At 40.8% G+C, this 22,480-nt stretch overlaps 1 protein-coding gene across 12 annotated transcripts in view; it reads right to left on the reverse strand.

Moving 5' to 3' along the window:
* Window positions 1–844: 844 nt before the first annotated feature.
* Window positions 845–22,480, reverse strand: part of LOC136448417 (rap guanine nucleotide exchange factor 2-like) — a 95,132-nt gene continuing 73,496 nt past the window's right edge. For 6 of the 12 annotated variants that reach the window (XM_066447904.1, XM_066447901.1, XM_066447903.1 and 3 more), the window contains 19 exons: window positions 21,538–21,595; window positions 21,211–21,294; window positions 20,797–20,889; window positions 20,275–20,374; window positions 19,145–19,272; window positions 18,361–18,519; window positions 17,794–17,865; window positions 17,246–17,341; window positions 15,733–15,915; window positions 15,129–15,243; window positions 14,485–14,637; window positions 13,943–13,999; window positions 12,244–12,400; window positions 11,703–11,797; window positions 10,201–10,365; window positions 8,854–8,940; window positions 6,578–6,808; window positions 5,282–6,043; window positions 845–2,760 (listed from right to left, as the gene is read on the reverse strand). In XM_066447904.1, the coding sequence (XP_066304001.1) occupies window positions 2,729–2,760; window positions 5,282–6,043; window positions 6,578–6,808; window positions 8,854–8,940; window positions 10,201–10,365; window positions 11,703–11,797; window positions 12,244–12,400; window positions 13,943–13,999; window positions 14,485–14,637; window positions 15,129–15,243; window positions 15,733–15,915; window positions 17,246–17,341; window positions 17,794–17,865; window positions 18,361–18,519; window positions 19,145–19,272; window positions 20,275–20,374; window positions 20,797–20,889; window positions 21,211–21,294; window positions 21,538–21,595 (2,827 nt within the window). In that variant the 3' untranslated portion in view covers window positions 845–2,728. Of the gene's footprint in view, window positions 2,761–4,091; window positions 4,144–5,281; window positions 6,044–6,577; window positions 6,809–8,853; window positions 8,941–10,200; window positions 10,366–11,702; window positions 11,798–12,243; window positions 12,401–13,942; window positions 14,000–14,484; window positions 14,638–15,128; window positions 15,244–15,732; window positions 15,916–17,245; window positions 17,342–17,793; window positions 17,866–18,360; window positions 18,520–19,144; window positions 19,273–20,274; window positions 20,375–20,796; window positions 20,890–21,210; window positions 21,295–21,537; window positions 21,596–22,480 lie in introns of all 12 variants that reach the window. The other 6 variants (XM_066447906.1, XM_066447905.1, XM_066447909.1 and 3 more) reach the window with 6 other exon arrangements.

The following is a 22,480-nucleotide window of genomic DNA, read 5'->3' on the forward strand; positions in this document are numbered from 1 at the left end:
TGGAAAATATTAGCATAACCTTCTTTGTTGAGCTCATAATTTGTTAAGCTCATACTTTGGACATGTTATATTTTAAGACAATCAACTGTTATGATTAATAATTGATGAGAAACACTCCTAATACATCAGTCATAAAGGTTAAAATCATTTGGCGAAGGTATGAGGTCGTGGAACTCTAGTTCTTTAGGTCATGTAAACCCTTATCTTCACCACAGACTATTTGCCCAAAATTTTATTTTCATTTTTTTTTCCCTGTCCCTCCAGTTTTTTTTTCTGAAAAAATCCGAGAAGCAACAAATTAAATTGGCGTGGCCTAAGTACGTAAAAAAAGGATGCATTCCAATTTTTTTGTTGCTTCTCGGAATAGCCTGTCCTGTTTTTCCCATTTTGAAAAAAAAAAAAAAAATTTTGGTCGCTATTCCCATTCACAAATTTTTCCTCCCATTTTAATATCTGTTCAGTTGTAAAACTCAATAGCCACTATTAAAACTATTTCTCAATATCAGTCTATTTATTACATGGCAAAAGGTAATTTAGTTACTGAAATTATAGTACTAGAACAAAGATAGGGGAGCATTGCATAAAATGAGCCATACAAAGCTGAAATTTGAATAATCCTCTTATTCTTTATGTTATGTAAACCCTTATCTTCACCCCAGACTATTTGCACAAAATTTAAAAAAAAATTTTTTTCGCCCTGTCACTCCATTTTTTTTCCTGAAAAAATCCGAGAAGCAACAAATTAAATTGGCCTGGCCTAAGTACGTAAAAAAAAGGATGCATTCACTTTACACCTCATGTTGATGTGATACATAAAATTGCACAAAAAATTGTCAGTCGATGCTTGTATCAGTCCATTTTATTATCTGCAGTATTTACATCGTTTTAAACAAATAAAAGCAAGTCGCAGACAGACCAAAACAGTCTTGCACATACTACAACATGGGAAGACACCGGGACCTCACAGAGATCACAAGTTGTAGCTCTTTCATACCAATATCTACGAAACATACGAAACAACGGGAAAGAAAAATATATAGCGAATGCTCACAAAGTGAAGATACATGTATATAAAACAGGTTCACTTGCCATGGATATGGTTGTTAAGTCATTGCCGTCAGTTCGTACAAAGTAACAAGACTACGTTTATACACCCTCCGTTTTCCACCATATCTTGTTACAAATTCACTTGGTATGTTACACAAATGTACAAGTGTGATATGTAATTCATAACCCCTCCCAGTCCATAAGTTATATCGGTATTGTACACATGATCAAGTCGTCTCACTATTTTTACCTAGCTAGCTTGAGTACAGAGCCAGAGTGACCACTCTTCTTCTAGGCATAGGAAGGTATCAAAATATCTCTCTGCTTTAGCCTTGGCATGTTATTCACTGAATCCCAAATCTCTCTATCAAACTAGCCTATCATGCTTTGAGAGCCATCTTGTTGCAAGAGACCCACTGTCAATTTTTATCCCATTAAGAGTTATGATCTGTTATATGCTAACTTATAAAACAATCTAAAATATCTAAACCTCTGGGTTAAAAGAGTCGAATAATCAGTATTCCGGCTCAAAAAAGCTTTCCATCCAAACGCATGATCTGAACAAATCGTTGTGCATTTCATAGCATCTTTTGTTACAATCGTATAAGGTTTTATTTCTGCCTTTGTTAAAGCACACCAGGGGTGTGCGTGTAGTTGGCAGAAAAGCCATGAGAATTAAACTGTGTGCAACAAAGATTTCTATACTGTACAAAGGGTACTGTTAAGGGTTTATCTACCCAACCTCATACAGACCTAACATTGAATCTTTATCATACATAAACATTTATCAAAATATTAGCCCAGCTTTCACACTCAAAAATGTAGACGCACAAGAAAAGTTCATGGCTTCTGAGATCTGGTGAAGATCCGTTGTTACTTAACACCTCTCCATAAAAGAGGTCGGGTACATATAGACAGCAACAATGCAATGCCGCAGATGATGATTCCTATGCATCAGCTGCGGACGATGATAATGTGCCATGCACACATTCATAGCAGCCAGTTTCTCCATTGAAACTGTGCTAGGACAAATGTCAGTTGGGTGGCTTTCACATCAAGCCGTCGCATCAAACACCGAGATGCAAGAAACCCGAGGAAAATACAGAGTGGCCACTTAAGAGTCCTATGGCACTTAGGTCAGAGAGGTTGTTCAGCTTGTGAAGAGGATTCACCTTTCTGAGCTATATTTTTACACTCACTGCTTCCAGTGGAGTCGGTACACTACAGTATGACTGTGATTCTCCATGTTGAATCCGTACACACAAACACACACACACAAGACACTTCAAGATGTCCTTGACAACCAGAGAGAACACACAGCAAATCATCACATCCTGGAGTCTGCTGGTTGGTTCGCTGTAAGGTTTAACATGTAGGAGTGACATGTTCTTCTTGTAGACTTGACGCACGGCCTCTCAGAGGCAAACAGAATTTCCTCCTTCAGTTCATGAGGAGGGGAATCGTTAGCAGGTTTCATCACAAGTGTTGCTTCAGCACCTTTAATTCTACATCGGGTTCATGTTTTCTCTTCTTTCTGTCTGTAAAGATTCAACATCCTGGCAACATTTGTGATGTGACTTCTTTGAACGACTGGCAGTGCAGTTTTTCTTGATGACAACTTTTGAACGTTCCTTGGCAAGACAGTGGTTGTTGTACGCACACCAGTTCCTGACGGCCAGCGCTATACCGCAGAAACTTGTTCGTCCTCTTCATCTGAAACACATAAGGACACGCACTTGAGAAAAATGTATACAATGATTTTCAATGGCATTTGATGGTACAGAAACAGATGCTATGAGACCTACATGTATTGCGGTAGGTAGTTTTCGAGTTTTTTCTTAGAACAAGCACGTCAAAATTACTGTACACAGCAGAAAGACAACACACTTTTCATTGACATTCAAATACACAAGATAAAGGATATTTTTTCTTATTCTTCTCCATTAACTAGAATTCCAAACCATTCCTATTTTAGAAACTTTTTAGAAATTTTCTAAAAAATTTTTTTTTTGGAAAATAAAAATCTGTTAACCAAGAAATTAAATTGGTGTGGCCTTAGCTGAGATTTTTTTTAAAAGTGAATTGCTGTCACAGAAAAATGTTTTTTGTTTTTTTCTAAATGAGCTTGACAAATTTTTCTTGCGAGGAATAAGCAACAATTCCCTTGTTGTTATGTAGGATTTGTATCTTAAGTTTCTACCAGCTTTTCTAGCCTCCTACAGAATACACCACACGTTTCTGGAACTACAAACACAACCATGCAATGATGAGGAAAGAATACAACACAACCAGTGTTCCACCACTGCCTACCACCGTGCCCTGTGGGACAGTCCAATATCACCCCTTGTTTTCTATTTGAGAGATCCCACCAGTGTCTTTTGTCAGTACTCTCCAAGCAGAGGTTAGGCTCCGGCAAGTTTTTGACGTCTTTTTAGGCATTTTCATTGGGCTGGCGGACATAGAGGTAGCCGGAAAAAATATAAAGCCGAACAAAATGGCCTAAAAAGACGGCAAAAACTAGCCGGAGCCTAACATATGCTTTGAGTGTTTTGTCTGTAATAATTTCTTTTGTTTGACAATAGTTGTGTACAGTCACTGGGCAAAAATGCTACAAATTTGCTTTCATTTACTATTTTAAAAATACTTTTGGGCTGCAGTACAGTTGAAGAGAAATAGAGTTTTAAAGGAGAATTTTATCAAAAACTGCATCCAGAATACATTAAGAACATGAACAACAGTGGTAAAACTTAGGATTTATTTTCAATACAGCTACTCATGAAAATTGAGGCAGGATCTCTAAAATATTTCAAAAGCAGTGCTTTCTTACTGAGAGAGTTAGTAAGAAATACCAAACCAGCTTAGTGTCCATGCATTTCAACAGACAGTGTCTTCGATACTGGACTATCCCTTGTTATAAGCTATAGCCCCAACTTTGAACATTTGTTAGCAGTACCGGTTACGGAAGACTAGGGATATACAACTACAACGGATGGCACTGCAACCCCCTGAACACACGACAGCTGTGATTCAAGGAAACAACGTACAAACTTTTTTATTGCACTCTCCCCTGACACTGGAGCAAGCATCCTTATACCACTGTGTGCATGACAGAACAGAGATCTGTTAAAAATGATTTAGAACAGCATGTTGGAGAGAATGCTGGATCATGGCATCTGCTTTCTCTCACGCCAGAGTCTTCCCGCAGCCTTAAGCCAGAGTTATCGACTTCGGCAAACCAACTGCTCAAAGTGAATATCGAGCCGTCTTGCTTATAGATGTTAATGAGCTTGCCTTATTTAGCACAAGCCAATCAGCGCGCAGATTACAGTGACTTCCAATATGGCGGACATACAACATGCGTCAGGGCTAGCGAAGAAAACATGATAATAATTTCTTTGCATATTCGGTCAGTATTCAGTGATACCATGATTGCCCTTTACCAACAGATCTGACAGATTTTCAATTTGGTACCTGATAAACAAACAGAAAGTACCATCCAATGTTAAGAGCTGTTTATCTTGGTATGAAGATCAAAGAGTTTGCCTTATTTGGGACCTGAAGACAATTTTTAGGCAATTCTCTGATTGGCTCAGCTAGTTAGTGACCATGCCCCCAATAATCACTAGAGCGGTTTGCCATAGTCGATACAAGCCTAATGTACGTGAAAGGTTGCGGGGCGACTCTAGTGTGAGAGAGAGGGCATCTGGAATTACAGCACAAATGTAAGTGCCTCATGAACATTATATAATGATACCCTCCACCAGCATAGAAACACCAGCATTATTCTCTCTACACTAAAAATGACTGGTTATATGGATGCACCTTACACCATATGAAAACTACTATGCGATAGGATAGGAAAAAGCAGAGAGTCAATTCTTTGACAGCAACATCACAATATATTTCCATACCAAAATCCCACATTAAAATAGTCTTATGACCTCCCTTGGGCAATTACTTACAGTGAAGCAAATACTGCCCATTAGATAGCAAAGGGCAGTGGTTCAACACACATAGAGGACTTGAGCCTGAATGGTTGTTCAATGTGATACATGTATATGTATATGTATAACCAGCTTTCGCTGTGTATGCATAAAGTTGCAGGGCCGATTTTCTCTCTCTGACAGTCAGTCTAGTACAGACTAAGACACAGTAATGCACAAAGAGATAGCTTCAAGGCCGTTATACAAGTTGATTAATATACAGACACAAAAGCAGTCGCAGCCCCACTCACCATCCTCTATTTCAAAGTCGAAGTCTTCGGGATCCTCGGGAGCCATGTGGCTGACGGAGGTCCGAGGCATGGTGTAGGGGTCGGGGTATGACGGCAGCCTCGCTCTGGGACTGAGGGGGTCAGGATGTACAGGCACTTGGGAGGGGTCAAACGGGTCAGGGGTCACATGGTGGACAGCAACCTGTGCTATTCTGGGGTCGTAGGTGAGAGTGGTGGTGGGCTGTCTTGGTGGAGGAGGGGGAGGTCTTTTTTCATAGGGTGGGGGTTGGGTTGGCCTGTGGGAGGGGGGTCGATAGGCCGGGGGAGGTGCATTTGATGCAGAAGGGGATGGAGGTTGTCTGGCGGTTGGTGAGTTCACGTGTGGTCTGCTGCTAGGGGAGGAGGGGGCGGGTAAGCTGTAGGAGGGGGACAGAGGGGGGTGGCCAGAGGGGAGGGGGTACGGAGGCTGTCTACCCGACGGGGAGGTGGGTGGATACTGCTTACTGACAGGAGAGCCAGACTGTTTTGATAAGGGAGATGACGGAAAGTACTTGTTAGTGGGGGTAGAGAGAGGAGAGTTGGTATTGGAGGGGGTTGGAGGCTGTCTGGACTTAGGGGAAGAGACATAGGTAGGTTGTCTGGTGTCAGGGGCTGGGTGGGGAGGGTGCCTGATGTCAGGGGGTGGGGGCAAAGGTCGAGGGTCAGGAGTAGGAGGGAGAGGTCGGGTGGGCTTACTGCTAGCATTTGGGAGAGAAAGAGGAGCGGGGTATCTGCTATCATGCTCTGCAAGAGAAGAAAGCGTTAAGTGTTAAACAAGAACAAAGTTTAACATAGATTTAAAAGCACAACACCTCTACTTTGGTAACATGCACAAGAAAGCATTACTGAGTGAAACTGTTTCAAGTTAAAAACACATAAACTTTTCCAATACATTTTAGTCAGTTTAATCAAGGGTGATAGAACCTCCTTGTTTTAATTTACAAAGCATTCAAGCATGCCTGTAACTATTTTGTGAGACCTAATGTTGAGACAGGGTTTCCTTGATGTTGCATTTAAAAGGGCGGAAGAGGGTACAGCTGAGGGTTCAACAAATGGACATCTTCTTGTAAAAAGTGACATCAGTAATATGAAGGGAGCAAGCTTAGTTTTAAGGAGCCCCCGGGAGGAGAATTCATAAATCCTTGACACATTAGCCCCTGAAAACCTGTCGAAATCGGACTCAAGTAAAACGGAAGAACTTAAATGATTAACTTTGGGGCGTATTTAACACAGTATAATTTGCTTTTCAATTTTACGTTTTGCTTTCCTTTAACTTACCATCTTTGTCTGCCGTCGGGTTGTCTGCTGTTGAGTAGTACATAGGAGGCACTGACATGGTGGCCTGAACAGGGGGGTTCCTTCTGGGGAGAGGGGGGGATCCCGACCCCTGTGACGAGGGGTTGGAGCTGCTGCTGGAGGGGGGTCTGCTTCTGACCGAGGGGGGCGAGTTGGATCCCGAGTCCACAGAGGCGGGCCGACTTCTTCTCTTCTCCTGCGGTGAACTTGAGCCTGTAATTGATAATGACTGTAAGTTAGATCAGGCATGAAGTGACAATGAACTCCCTTATGGCATACTCTTACTTTAGTTTGCTCCTTTTTAGAGTGGCTCAAGACTTAACCAAGTCTTTCAGAGAGCCATTTTTGTGTCATGTTGAGGTGTATAACATACTGTGATAGCACATATACGTAAATTAGGCAAGATACAAAACATGTATACTATGCATTACACAAGAAGTACTGAATTACTCAAGAGTACAGAATTCGTTATCAAACAAATTCTGGGTTATCAAACAAATTCTCCCGAATAGATTGGTATAATGGAGAAAAATATCCAAAAGAACACAGAGGATGAGTTTGCCTTTATCATACAAACATCTGAGAAACACAAAACATGCAGGAATGCCATGCATTGGGGATACAACACTGTTGAACATGTATTAGGTCACCCCGACCAATCAAACCACGTGAAACGCATTGAAACTCAGATTCGTATCAGCCATGTCCCGACAAATCGCCAGTGAGATGGTGGAAGGTTTCAGCTTCCAAAATATGTTTTCAGATTGACAATTTTGCCACTTTGGAAGTGATTGAATCCGCCCGCGATTTAACGTTTAAAAAAAAAAGAAGTTCCTACTACCTTTCTCTAAACGTTAAATCGCGGGCAGATTCAATCACTTCCAAAGTGTCAAAATTGTCAATCTGAAAACATCTTTTGGAAGCTGAAACCTTCCACCATCTCACTGGCGAGTTTGTTTGGTCAGATGTAGTCGTTAACGCAAGTTAGAAAGCGATTTGTCGGGTCATGGCTGATCATACGAATCTGAGTTTCAATGCGTTTCACCTGGTTTGATTGGTCATGGTGTAGGTACAACACATTGTTCGGAAGGCCATGGTGCTTGGTACATGTACACGTAGGTTGAGCAGTCTTGATAAATCTGTAACTGATTAATTTTAGGTCCCCCTAGCTGCTTCTTTTGCAAAAGCAAAAGCTTCATTTGAAGAGGTAGGTGGTTATATACATGAATGTTTCTTTGAGATCAACGAATTGCCCTTTGTCATCCTAGATAGCATGCCATCAAAGTATGCAGAACAATGGGAAAATGGATGTAGGTGTAGGACACCGAAATGTTTGAAATACTGGTGAGAGACACTTCCCAATTTTCAAAGATATCGTGCTGAAAGTGTTACATGTTAACTTGTCACTACATGTCATGAGTAATGTCAATACTTTATTTTGCAAGATGGGATGATATCTATATTTGTCACAGCATCGTAGAGCTGTAAAGATGATTGACATGAAATAGCTGTTAGGGAATTCAAGTTTCTAATGTCCGTCTAATTCAAGAGAGTTTTGTAATGTAATTGCCATACATTCGACTGTAACTGTATAGTAAGAGGTGTGGGATGCTGGACACTTCGGCCCTTTAACAACTCGGCCCATGGTTAATAAGACAAACTCGGCCTTACACCCTGGTCAACTCGCCTCAACACCCTAACCCTATCATATACCCTAACCCAATTTTCCAAGTAGAGGTTTTGGTCGGGTGGGTAGTAGTGGCCGGGGCGGGGGGAAGGGAGGCCAGCGTAAAAAACCCCGGCCACTACTACCCCACCCGACCAAAACCTCTGCTTGGAGAATATCCTAACCCAGGCAGAGTTGACCAGGGTGTTGGGCCGAGTTGATCAGGTTGATGGGCGGCTGAGTTGGTCTCTCACTGGACCTGTGGCACGTTGGTAACCTTGCTGCGGCCGAGCGATTTGACAAAGCACTCAAAGAATGTCATCAATAAAAAACAATTCTTTTTCGCTTTGTGTGCTTTGTTGTCTTTTTAGTTATACTTGTACATTTTGCATGATATTCCCATTATCAAGTCAAGGGTAATATGAATTCATTTCAGGTCGCAGCGAGATCGTCAACGTGCCTCAGTCCAGTGAGACACCTGCTTTAAGGGCCGAATCGTCCTGGAAGTGCATATACTAGTACACAATAGGCAAGTGCAGCTCTGAAACAAGTGGACCAACACACATCACGTGGGGGAGGGGGGCATGTCTACCTCTGGCTGGGTGACCGAGGTTCCCAAGTCGAGGAAAGTGCCAAGATGACACCATCAACAAAGGAGCCTGGCTCACAAACACTTTCACTTCAGTAGAGAACCCAAGGAAAAAAAAGAGAAAGAAACTCTATTGAGTGAGGAGCAGTGCTATGGGAAAATATTAACAAGAATGAAGCATTCTTAAGGATGAAAGCAATCGTTAGACTGAATCAAGGATAGGGAGCAGGTAAAGAAAGGTACTAATAGGGCCATAATAATGATAAACGAATAAACTACAAAGTTAGTAAGCAATTTACTAATATTCTGTATCTGAGTGTACCCTCTTAACAAAACTGATCATAAATTATTCTTAGGGAAGATAGAATGACAACATTGTCTTGATCTATTTGAACATTAGGCTTAGGAAAAAAAATGTTGTGTTTCCAGTTACCAAACCTACACTCGCAAAAACCTGCTGACCCTAGCAGCAAGGGTATATGAAGGTTTTCGACCTGACATCTGTGTGATGAAATTCAAAACAGACTTCCTGTACGTTGATGAAAGTTAGACATCCAGGTAGTAAGATACGCCAAAAATAATTACTCAAGCAACTGGATAAAGTTTTGAAACAGTCAGACGCTTCAGACAGCATCCACTGTCTTTCGTCAGTGACTAACGATAGGACTGAGAACACCAGGTTTTATACCAAAACTCTGAATGGGTATGTTAATAAGGTTAAGACAATTTAGGATGTCTTGAAGTAGTCTTTAAAAGAAGGTTAATTCAAGACTTCCTGTGTTTCACGCTATGTTAACAGATGAGGGCTCTGAACAGTAAAAATGTGTAGTACATGTTGTACTTCTTTGTACAGTCCAGCGTATTAATATACTTGTGCTTGCACAATGTATATCTGTATAATTACAATGTGATGTTGCAAATACCAGTGCCATTCAGTATTACATTGCTAATATACAGTATACCTGGTGTATGTCTTCAACCAAAATCTAAAAGAAAACAGAATCTCTACCTACCGATGCTAATGTTTTCAGGATCGTAACCGGAAATAACATTTTTCCCCAGGCCTTATCTATTGGCAATAAGGGATCTCCCTAAAAAATGAAACAGTGAAGCTCCTGTAATTTTGCTCAAAACTCGAGATTCCATTAATTGTAGACTTCCATTTGTGTCTGGAAAAGGCAAAATGCAACAGCTGCCCTCCACTTGATGGGTGCATGCCATCGTCCAGACCTCCTCCCCGGCGACAAGAATCCTGTGCTTAGCACCCTCCCCCATCCTGCTCTATTTTCTGGGGAGATCCCTGGACAATACGTATATCAAGTAATAATGCAGTGTTTCTGGAAAACCTACTCATTTGTACGAAGTTCTTGCGTTCCCTGGTTGGAGGCGAGTTCTCCCCGACTGAGCAGTTGCTGATGCTGTCAAAGTTGGAGATACTGCCCATGCTCACGCCGGAGTCCGAACCTTCGTACGGGGGAGGCGGCACGTTCTTCGCCGTGGAGACGGGGACCGAAGCTGCAGTAAAAAACATCCATGAATAATCTAATCAGGTTGGAGAATCACTGGATAAAAAAGTTCCTTATTCACAACCGAAAAATAGAATCATATCCGACATCAAACCCTCATTAACGTAGATATATGACCTACAGGCACAAATTTGCTATAAACAATACTGCCGTTATTCGTGAAGATATTCCATTCAATAACTTGTAGGGGGAATGGAGAAATGTAGAGAAAATATGTGATACAGTGACGCAGTGACGCAGTAGAGCAATGGATGGGTGTCCTTTGTCCATTCAGGGAGAAGAAAAAGGCAAAATGAGCCATGCATGTGAAAAGCAGCACTCAACAGGGCATGAAATATTTTTTCTGTTAATAACAAACCTGCAACTTTTTTCTAAGTTGCAAATTTCTAGAATTGCCTGCAAAACCCAAACGTAATACTAATTTGAGTCCAATTCTAGAGAGATTTATTAAGGATAAGTATTACTGTAAAAAAGCAGAAAGCTTTCAGACAGCAATCTTTTATTGAAAAGAAAGCATTAGGAGCAGTGTGGATGAATTTGACTGTACGATGACTCACGAGATCAGCTATGATTCTTTATTGCATTTCTTAGTTCCTTGCAATTTCAATTTTTGAATTTTGATTGCAGATGGATAGGCTGACTGTTGCAAGAAACAGACGATTCTGAGGACAGTTGTCCCCCCGACGACCTGGAGGTCAAGGGACTACAATGTAGGTAGGCAGGTAGATAGATATTTACAGCCCTGCTGAAAAATCATTCAACAAAGGATTCAGCCACAGTGATTTGAATTTTGTGGGAAGCAAATTCTCTGCTACCTTTCATCAGCAAGGACGGGTGGAGAAACCGAGGGAGGGAAAACCAAGAAGACACCACAGGGGAGGGGCGAACATAAAACCCCACTGCGGAACATAAACAAGGGCATAAACAACAACAGCAGAAGAAACAATCTTTAACGGAAAAGTTATGCAGCAAAGCAGAATAGAAGCAAAAGAAACCAAGTAGATATCTTTCACCATCAAACAGAAACCAGAAATTTGATACTAGAAATTGAGGGAAGGACATAACTTACTCAAGCAACTGGATAAGGCCACACCAATTTATTTTCTTGGTTAACGGAATAAAAAAATTTAAAAAAAAATATGCTAGATTGGAAAAACAACAAGAAAACAGAATCTCAGAGGATTATGTTTTTACTTTGGTGCACACAGTATCAGGGAGTGAACAGGCTGAGGGTCAGGAGCAAGTTTTCACCCCAGCCTTCTGTTTTCATGATTTTTTTTTGTGCTAAAATTAAAAATCTGTACTGGAGTTCAAAGAAAGCCATACCAGTGGAGAGAGATTTTCTCAGATGGTTGCTGTTGAGCGGGATGTCTGTGTCGACACTGTGGCCTCGTCTGACTCGCTGTGCCTCTGTTCTCCTTCTGCAAAATTATCAAAATGCTAAGAGTTAAGCTACATGTCGTAAAGCCATAGCCGAAAGTTCTGATGCAGTACCAAGGTCGGCCACCAGGAGACCCAAAATCGACATTGACTGCCGGGTCCACAACAACTAGCCATATACCAAATATAATCACAATCCATCCAGACTTTTGTAAGATATTGCAATGGATACGTACACACATATGCACGCACACAGACAAACAGACCGAAAATTATACCTCCACTTTTCATGGAGGTAACAAAACAAAGTGCGCAATTGTTACTAGCCAGGACCTACATCATTACATACTGTACGTGTAGTATCTACATATCTACAATTATTATAGTGCTAAAGATATTGCAACGGATACGTACGTACATATGCACGCACACAGACAAACAGACCAAAAACTATACCTCCACTTTTCATGGAGGTAACAACACTGACCTCATCCCAGGACTTCTGCGGAGCCTCGGTGAATGAGAGGGAGAAACGGCAGGGGAGTTGTCCACCGAGTGTCTGTGTTGCATCATCTTGTTCCCTTTCCTGGCAGCCTCCTCCGACAGAGACAGGAGCTTCTTCAGGGCTGTGGGTGACTCTGCACCTGTGAAACACAGGTGGGGGGTACACAGGTTTGGAAGGCTGTTACTTTGCGTCACGTGTACATGTCTTGTACTCCACTTGAAACTTCATCTGTGTTGGAAATGGTTATTCTGAATCAAAGTTGAACTGTAAATGCCTTCATGAAAATTTTAGACTCACCCAAATTTTCAACTGATCAACTTTAGTCTATGTCAAGGAATGGGCAATCCACTGAACGTGACCCCACAGAAGCAGTCGATTGCTCATTCCTTCATAAAGATCGGAGTTGATCAGCCGAAAAATTGGGTAACTACAACTTTTTATGTTGCCATTTACAGTTATCGGCTCTTGTAAATAAGAATACACAGTTCAATAACTTTCAGTCCTTTTACTTGTGTCCAGTAGGTTTGGGTTTCCACTGCATTGGTTAATTTGCTGACTTGTGAGCAGGATGGTTTGCTAGATGCTTGTATGTAATGATGATGATGGTTTGCTCTTGAATAAGGTTACTAAAAAGTTAGGGGTTAAGGTTATCAAACAGCCAATGTTGCTTTAATATTGTGGAGCAAAGCAGCTGCTATCCATAAGCGTCAATATCAAATCTGACCTGGGATTTTGTAAGAAAGAAAAACGAAACTGCTCTGGACTCTAGTAAGGAAACTTGCATACGTCTACTGCAGAAGAATGCAATAATGTAACACCTGTTACATAAAGTTTGAAAAGACACTAACATTCCCACGATCCATATAACATTAAGTCAAATGTTACTATTGTAACTTATCATTTTGAGAGAAATTGCACTTGAAATCGATACAATTTCCCAAATTGTCAGTGTCTTTCCAACTGTGAAGTAACAAGCGTTATTCTGGTTAAAACGTAAAATATAGAGTTCAGCATTTAACACAAAAGCAGCCATGCCTATGCAAGCACTTTCTGTTAGAGCATTAGTGTCTGCACTTAAGTGGTCATCTCACTGGTCCCATGGCACAACGGCAACATCACTAATCTCCAAGCAGATCTATAGGTTGCTAAGACCGTATCAAACTGGCAGAGGAAGTACGTTTTGCTATACAAGCTCCTTCTTCCAGTTGGATACGGTCTTTGCAATCCATTGGGCCTGCTTGGAGACTAAACATCACTGCGACAGAGCAATTTGAGCCCTCAACAGATCTTCCTACACTTGTATGTTTTGTTGTTTTTAGTCATACTTTTACATTTTGCATGATATTCCCATTGTAAAGTCAAGAGTAATCTTATCTATCAGGTCACAGCGAGGTTGCCAAACCAGTGAGATACCTAATTTTGGGCCTGCAAGAGCATGAGTGCTTGTGCGTTAATTTGAGAAGGTGCACAAAAATGTGATGAGGTGTAAAGCTTTCCGTCAGCCAGTTGAAGAGGGAACACCACACCAACTAAAACAAAGGAAATCAGCAAACCCAACACACAAAGTAGCTGTCTCATCCTAAAGGGATAATGAATCGTAAATAAAATAAAATAAAAAATAAAAAAAAAGCAAAAAAGCAGGAAAGTAGTTGCCAAGCCTTGAGCCCTGAATCAAACTAACCATGCAATTTTAATAAGTTCCGCCCTGATTGGTCATCAGTCCTGGGCTCTTCCAGACCTGTCAAAATTAAGTCATCTTTGTCATACATAGAGTCTCATGTAATGTTGCGAACACCTGCATCCTTTGTCAGTCATTGCACAATTGTGAATAGCCAGGACCTACATCATTACATTCCCCCAGGAATCGTTGAAAAACACCGCCAGGCAATACTGTATTCCTGGTTAAACAAATAAACAAACATACTGTACATGTACTATCTACATATCTACAATTATTATAGCAAGCCTTTTTCAATCAAGTTTGACTTTAGCTGCGTCTTTATGTCGAGCTAATAATGTTACATCTGTTGTGTGGCATCTTGTCATTAGACCAATTTTAATAATCTATTTAATAAGACCATTAGACCAACCGCTGACATTATATGAACATAATCAAAGTGGGAAAATAGGGCTTTAATTTGAGTCAATCTTACAGAGAATGCCTTAAAGGTTAAACTACTAACTTAGGCTATTATAATTACGGGGTGCAGTGTTTGGCCTTACCGAATCTTGGCCCTGGTGGATGGTGTCTTCTTTGCTGCGCAGCGAGGGTGCGGCGCTGGGTGGTATGGCTTGGTGGGACTGTGAGAAGAGAGTTGGACTTTGGTCCTTCTGGCACGGTGTTGCGCCTCTTCACCGCGGCAGAACTTGTCGGGGCTACGGTAGGGAAGAGAATGGCAAGGGAAGATGTGAATGCGATTTTCAATACTGGATCCAAAATAAATCAAAATAGGCTGATGCTCTTGAATCCTTGCCAAAAACATATTTGTTTGTTACTATTGCATACCTGGTTGACCAACTCTTGGCGTAACACACCAGGTCTGTAATGAACAGTACAAGCTGCATATCCGGAGAGATTTATTTGATCTACTCATGCAGAGATAGACACCTTCTCTTTCCAATATGTGTGGTGGGTTCTTTTACATGCTCAAGGCGTGCCTATCCTCAAACTCCATTTTTCACCTGAGTGAAGTGTGGAAATTTGTGTAAAGTGCCTGTCCCAAGAGCTCAAGGTCAACGTGACAGTTAGGGGATTCGAACCCAGGACCTCTGAGTTCTGGGCCAAACACCCTACCATTACGCCACACAAATGTATATATCATAAATCACAGAATAAAAGTCTTTGAAATCTCTGAAATGTTCCTTACAAGGCTGTTGTGTTGGAGGCGGTTCACACTTATAGGAGAGTTCCCTGAGTTTATCCTCATCCTCGATAATGGTGAGGTTGGCCAGGTACTGCTTTACCCGGCGAGCCATCATAGCCTGCAACAGGAAAATCAACAATGAACATGTAAACAATGCTAACTTTCTAACTTTCAATCGCAATATTAGTAGACCATGTATGAAATAATGTTGAAAGTTAAAGATCAAACGAAAGCTGATGTTACCACTTGTAACACAGGTTTAGAGAGTTTTATAATGGTGAAGATCTGTGTACATGGACATCGTTTTGTTGGCTATACATGTAAGTATAAGGGTGCACTGAAGTGGTGCGACTGTTGTGACTTCTGCTTGCTTTCCTGACCCCTACCCACATACCATTTATGATTTAGATCCATCTACAATTTCTTGAGATATGCTGTATGGTGTAAAGACTTGCCGACTGCTGCCCACCCGTGTCAGGGACCCCGGCAGCAGTATAATCAAAACACTGGATACTACTACTATGCTGTCTACAAGTACACAGAAACACTCACAAACGGGACCTTAAAATAAACCTTCTTTGGCAAAGGTAACAAAAATGTGCTGTACCTCTTCAAAAACTTTCTTAGGGTTGGGCATTGTGGACGCTCTCCGGTCCTTCCAGCGCCTTCCCATGGTGGAGATGTCGAATCTCGACCCCGTCATAGCTCCCAGCATGCCTGTGGACTGGCGGTTGTTGCTCGATGTTACACCGCTACTGCCTGAGCTACTCTCGTACATTGAGGCCTGGTCCTGAAGTGGGGAGGTTACGATTGTTTAGAAAAGGAAATGACAAGGAAGGCATCTGTCTCTGTGAGGAGAGGGTCACGAGTCCAGCGGTACACGGAAGAAAACGGCCATGCAGACAGGATACGACGCTTCCTAAACACCCCACAGCAGCTATATAGAGAGATGCATGCACGAAAGAACAGGGACAAGACTTCAGTTATAGCCACTAGATCTTCTTATAAACCGTCACATCACAACACGCAGGAGCTGTTTGAAAAATGCTTGATCGTCCAAATGTTTCCTTACATTGTATCAGGGCTGTCTCCATCTTTAGATTTTTTTTCTGTCCCACTCATTGTTTTGGAGACGATGACTTTGTTGTTAATTTTTTCTGTTAAATCTGTCACTTTAAGTTTACAAAAATACTTTTTCATCGATTTCATGTCATGAACTTCAGATTTTGGAAAGGATGAGGGGAATTTTTTCCCCCTCCCAACAAGCACATTTCTGTCCCAGGACGGAGGGACGGGTCCTGGAGACAGCACTGCATTGTATACATCTACAACAGAATTTCCTGCTAGACTTAAGGCGCTTTTTTCAACAATGTAAAAACGAAAGAGTTGTGATCAGAAAAGCTCCTGAAATGTTGCGAGTCACAGTGACATTAGCTAACCAGTACATGTGCCTGTCAGGGTCATAATACAACGTATAGGTTTCAATATTTAAGGACCAGGATATTTGAGTTAGGGTTTGTTTAAATCTAAAAGTATTTTTTTTGCACAGTGCTCATATGTGTAATGGTTACTGTTCGCTCAGAGGAAAGTTGTTTCCTTGTTTGATTTGTTACAATCAAAATGAATTCTTTTATACGTATAAATGACTACTGACAATTCATATGTTAATTTTTTATCAGGTTTAGCTCTGCGGCACTGCAAAATAAGCAACTTGAATTCAGTCCTAGTATTTCTATACAAGTTCACACATTTTTAAGTCCTTACGCTGACAGGCACAGAGGGCGACAGTAGTGGACAACCTCTAGTCAACCTTACACACTCATGCCAAATCTTCAGAAAGGATGCTGTAGCTGCATAGTTTCCATTTAGAAACTTTATTCAAGCCCACGCTCAGACAGGTTTTGCCTGTGTGGCTTCTTCAGTGATAGGGCTCTTGAATCAACGGAAAAAAGGTAACTATGCGGCATGAGTGTGTACGGTCGGCTTGAGGTTGTCCACTACATTTGCCTGCTGGTAGGCACAGAGGTTGCACCAACAAGTGGAAGTGTGAGAGACAGTTACGAGCCCACCAGTGACTACCACCTAACATCAAGTCACCATCTACGAAGTCTTATCATCACCTGTGAGCTCACCACTGGTATAAGGGGAGCCATCATAGACGCCCATGACGTCGATACAAGCGCACCTTTTGCCGTAGAACCCCCTCCGGTCATAAACTAGCAGGAACATCATTGAAACATAAAAACTCAGGGGTGCAACTTCGCCTGGCAGTACAAAACATCAGGTCTGAACTTACATGTACTGGTCACTAAATACACTAATCATATTCTGAAAGAAGAAAACAGGTTCTAAGGTTCAGTCAAACCTGCACAGGTGACCACCTCTACATAAGGACCACCAGGCCAATGTGACCACTTTTTGGTGGTCCCTTAAACAATATTCTATTGACACAAGCATTAAGAATCCTGTCTATAGTGACCACCTGTCCACATAGAGCAGGTTTCATTGGTCCCCTGAGTGGTCTTCTTGGGCAGGTTTGACTGTAGAGCTTTGGATTTTACTACAGCAGTGAAGCAAGTGTATAAACATTACATTTCCACCAGATTAAACCTATATTACTTTGTGTCATTTGGAAGAAATCTGAGTCACATTTCTAGGGGATACTTACATATGGAACAGAACACATCCTCTGAATGTGCCTGACTTCCTTTGCCACCATTCGTAACTTCTCAAAGTTGATCTGGAAAAAAAAGGAAACAGGTTATGTTAAAGGAATTTCTACACTCACTGGTGACGGCAATTTTGCATAATTGGTTTTTCTGATAATTATATTTCAAGAGTACACGGTGTACAATAGTACATTTACCCTATAGGCTAGCCTATCAAAATATCTAGGTCCACGGTCAAAAATTAGGTGCAGAGATCCTACATTGTATTCAGGGTACATAAAAGTGCACATGCACCCAGGATTTCGATTTTTGTAAAGCATACATAACCTTCTTGCAGAAAATACTGTAAATACAGAATCAGTTGCGGTGGTTTTATGTTCACGGTTTTTGCCGTAAGCTCTTCGCCGCGAGAATAATACCACCACAAATTTTTTTCGTCCTCCTACCCCCTTGTCTACTATTGTCTCAAATGCAAACTTAAAACCACTGCGAACACTTCATTTTTTCCCTACCGTGAAATAAAAACCATGCAAACCTAGATGCATTTACAGTATACATGTACTCACCAGTCCATCTACTTTGGAGTCATTGCCGAGGTGGATGAAGGTGAGGTCCTTCTTGATGATGGGGAAGAGCGGAATGACTGGAGGATGGGCTGCTTCACTGTTCAACAAGTTTCTGTACTTTGACATGTTTCTTGATGGATTTATCAAGTCTTCCAGATCCTGAAAAGGGACAAGAAATCCTTGAATGAAAAAAAACAACTGGCCATGCCACCACTGTTCAACAAGTTTCTGTACTTTGACATGTTTCTTGATGGATTTATCAAATCTTCCAGATCCTGAAAAGGAACAAGAAATACTTAAATAAAACAAAACTGGCCATGCCACCACTAGATAATGGTGAGGATGAAATTGTACCAGAAGCTTGTTGTTATGACTCGTATAGAACTCGTCATGCCCTGTCCTCGCATCCTTCACAGCAAAGAGAGAGATATGCTTTTACAGACTATTACTACTAAGACAAACTTCACCCTATCTGGTACACAGAGCGATATTTTCTATGTACTGTTGTCATGTCCGACTCCTATATCCATGTACATAGGTCAATTTCTCCATAAATCATTCGAAAAGCGAGACAGAATTACTCATACATGACTATATATTGTAACAAATACACTGGTTTCGAAAATATTTTGTACTTAGAATTGTAGGATAGATTAGCCTTGTACCATGTACGATTGTTGAGCAATAAAGTTCACTTCACTTCACTTCTAAAACCCCTTAACCCTCAAAAACCTGTCAAGCCTTGCAACAGCTCAGAGTGACTTGGTTGAACTGCTGGACGTACCTGAAACATCTTCTCGTACTTGCTGGGTAGTTTGTCCCAGGTTGACTTGAGTCTGGCTACAGAGCCGTGCCCAAGGCCACTGATAATTGCAAACATGGAGTTGAAGTTCTTAGACTCCTTGCAGTATCCTGGAATGCAGGAAACAACGGATAAACATTGACGAAGGTAAGACATACAGGTAATAAGATGGATCAAAAAGGCGTGCCTATCCTCAAACTCCAAAAAAAATGACTCAAGCAACTGGATAAAATTTTGAAACAGACGTTTCAAACAGCATCAGCTATCTTTCGTCAGTGACTCAATGGGTAAACATGTTTCCCCAACTTCACATATCTATTTTTGTTTCGGCTCTCTTTGTGACTAGGCATCAATTTTCAGAGATGCCTTGGCTACATACATTAAAACAATACAACAATTGTATATAAAGGGCAGAAATATAAAAAAAATCAAACACCAAAATCGTTATCCATAATGATTATCATAGTTTGTCTATGTTAGGTCATAAGGTTTGAAAGTCAGGGGTCAAACCGCTCTCCTGCCCAGCACAACTTCCTTCACATACAGAAGACCTATCTAACAGGTCTTAAAATTATATGCCTGGCCAAGCTAAAACCTCCATGTTTATACTTTATGACCTCAAAGGTATGGACTACGTCGCAACATCATCTGTAGCAGTAGCATCTTGTGTAGTGGATGTTAAGTGGCTTGTAGCTCTTAAAACAGTAAGATATAACAGTTCTTTTCGGTTCTGAAATGGAGCTTGCCCTTGGTGCTGAATGACCTTTAAATCTGCAATTTGACTTGCCTGTCCTTGGTGCTGATTTGTCTTCGGACCACATGCCATTCAGTACCAAATTTATAACCAACAAAGTTCTACTACTACAAGGAAAAGGATGTTCATCAGTTGCCCTGTGAAAACATGTATAATCTGTTCACTCCTTGTGTACCTGTCCTTGGTGCCGATTTGTCTTCGGACTATGTGCATACAGTACCAACTTTGCAAGCAACAAAGTTCTACTACACGTACTAAAGGAAAAGCTAGTTTATCTGGATTCAGTAGTTGCCAAGCTAAAACATGTACAAACTGTTCACTCCTTGTGTACCTCTCCTTGGTGCTGAATGATACTCACTTGCAATTTTGATGAACTGCTTGATGGTCTTCATCCTTTTCCAGAGGTTATCTTGACTGCAGATCTCGGTGATCACCCAGAACATTTCCTGGTTCACCAGCTAGCAAAGGACATTTGCATAGTTAACTAACTACTGTAAATGCAGAAATGTTCCCGGTGGTTTTATGTTCGTGGTTTTCATGGTAAGCTGTTTGTCGCGACCCACTGCAAACATTAAAACCACCGCGAACATTTTTTGCTGGTGTTTCTGTAGCACTACTATTGTTTCAAATGTGAACATAAAACCACCCCATACACTCCATTTTCTCCCTACTGCAAAGTTAAAACCATGTGAACTTAAATGCATACAATATGTCTTTTTTTTCTGCCATGAGTATCATAGATTTGTTTGCTTTTGCAGTGGTTTTATCTTGTGGTAGGAGGAAAAAGGTTTTCTCAGTGTTCTAAACTGGCAGAGTTCCAAATTTGTAGCCAGCAAAGTTCCAATACTAAAGAAAAATGTAGTTTTCTATGAAAGGTTACCTCTGAGAAGGTTTCCAAGTTGACTGTGCCCCTTTTACTGTCGAGCTTGAACAGGTCCTCTACATACTCGGTGACATCTATTGAAGCGTAAACCTGTGAGGAAGGAAATGATGTTAGCAAAAATGATACATCACAGAGGTCTCACAGCATATAACTAAGTGTAGTAATCAAGCACCTAATGTCTTATATATCTAACTGTAACATGTTACAATCAGTGCAAAAAATATTAGTATGAAGACCTACAATAAACTTTGCTTTAGCTTGTCAAAGAATAAAACAACAATATAACAGTACAAATAAAATTGGTGCAGAAACAAAATTATAGATGCCACAGGAATTGTTTGATAACAGGGATATCTGTAATGTACAAGATCATGTTGTAAACAGTGTCGGAAAAAAAGGAAAGTGCTGTACCTGGAAGTCTCGAAGTGTGACTTGTGTGGCAACTTCAGCGCTTTTCAGCTGCAGAAATGTCACCTGGCTGTCTCTCAACAACTCCTGAAATAGAGAAATTTATGTATGAAACCTTCAGTTCCAATTTACATATCAAGTCTGTCTTTATCTTAGACAAATGTCTTCAGTTTGCCCAGAAAGCTTACCTTGCCATAATAATTCATGGCCCAAATTTAGCATGAGTGCTGCATGTCAACACAGAATCTCAGAAAATATCTAAAATTCACAGAGAAACTAGAAAGTTCATACTATTATACAGGGACAGATAAATGTGATTGTGAGACTTACCAATGCTGTTTCATCTGGCACAAGAGTTTCAGTGGTCATGTTGTCTTTGAGGTAATATCTGGAAAAACAGAAAAAGACATTTGAAACACTAGGTTGCAAATCCAATACACTATGACTAGTTAGGCAAAAACTTTTTCTATTGAATAAATATAACATTTCAAAGTTTTAGTTAGGCAAAGTTGTGACATAACCATTTCCCAGTGGGTGATAATATATCAATGTACTGACAATATACATGTACCATGCCTGCTAAATAGCACTGCTCACTTAATGTAAAGTTAACCACCAAATGGAAGGAAAGTAGGTGTTCTGTCACCAACAGATGTATGAGAATTCCACAATTAAGTGTCTTAAATGGATTCTAACAGAGAGGTATGCATTCTTCTTGGCTATACACAGAAACACTTCGCTGGCAGTTTGAGGTTAATAGCTTTGATAATGCCTTTATGGCCTTTAGCATCAATGGAGCCAATTTGAATGCCAGTGTGACATATGTGACCTGGATTTGTATTGACAAAGAGAAGGCATCCTGAGCCAGGCATTCTGAGCCATCTAGCAGGGCGTCAGGGTGTCTTCTGGACGCCCTACACTAAGGAAACAAAGAAACTGACACTTGTTTTTTCCTCATACCAGACCCTCAAACTGGGAAAGCATGAAAATAGATTGACATGCAAAGCTACCAGATTATCCACAGAGCCCATTGGAGAAGACTGGTTACCCCAATTATTGGACGCCCTGTCTACAAATCCTAGCTAAAAGCCTGTTCTACGCTACAGGTTTCCTTTGCATTAAAAAGGCAGTGAATGTCCGTAACAACAATAATCAAACAAATACAATGCATACTCTTTTCATATGTTTTTGACGGTTAGACATCCAGGTAAACAATACATAAAGACCATAATTCAAACTGGATAAAAATCGGAGATCTAAAATCTGAATTTTA

Source organism: Branchiostoma lanceolatum, chromosome 14 (genome assembly GCF_035083965.1).
Source record: "Branchiostoma lanceolatum isolate klBraLanc5 chromosome 14, klBraLanc5.hap2, whole genome shotgun sequence".
Taxonomy (NCBI): Eukaryota; Metazoa; Chordata; class Leptocardii; order Amphioxiformes; family Branchiostomatidae; genus Branchiostoma; species Branchiostoma lanceolatum.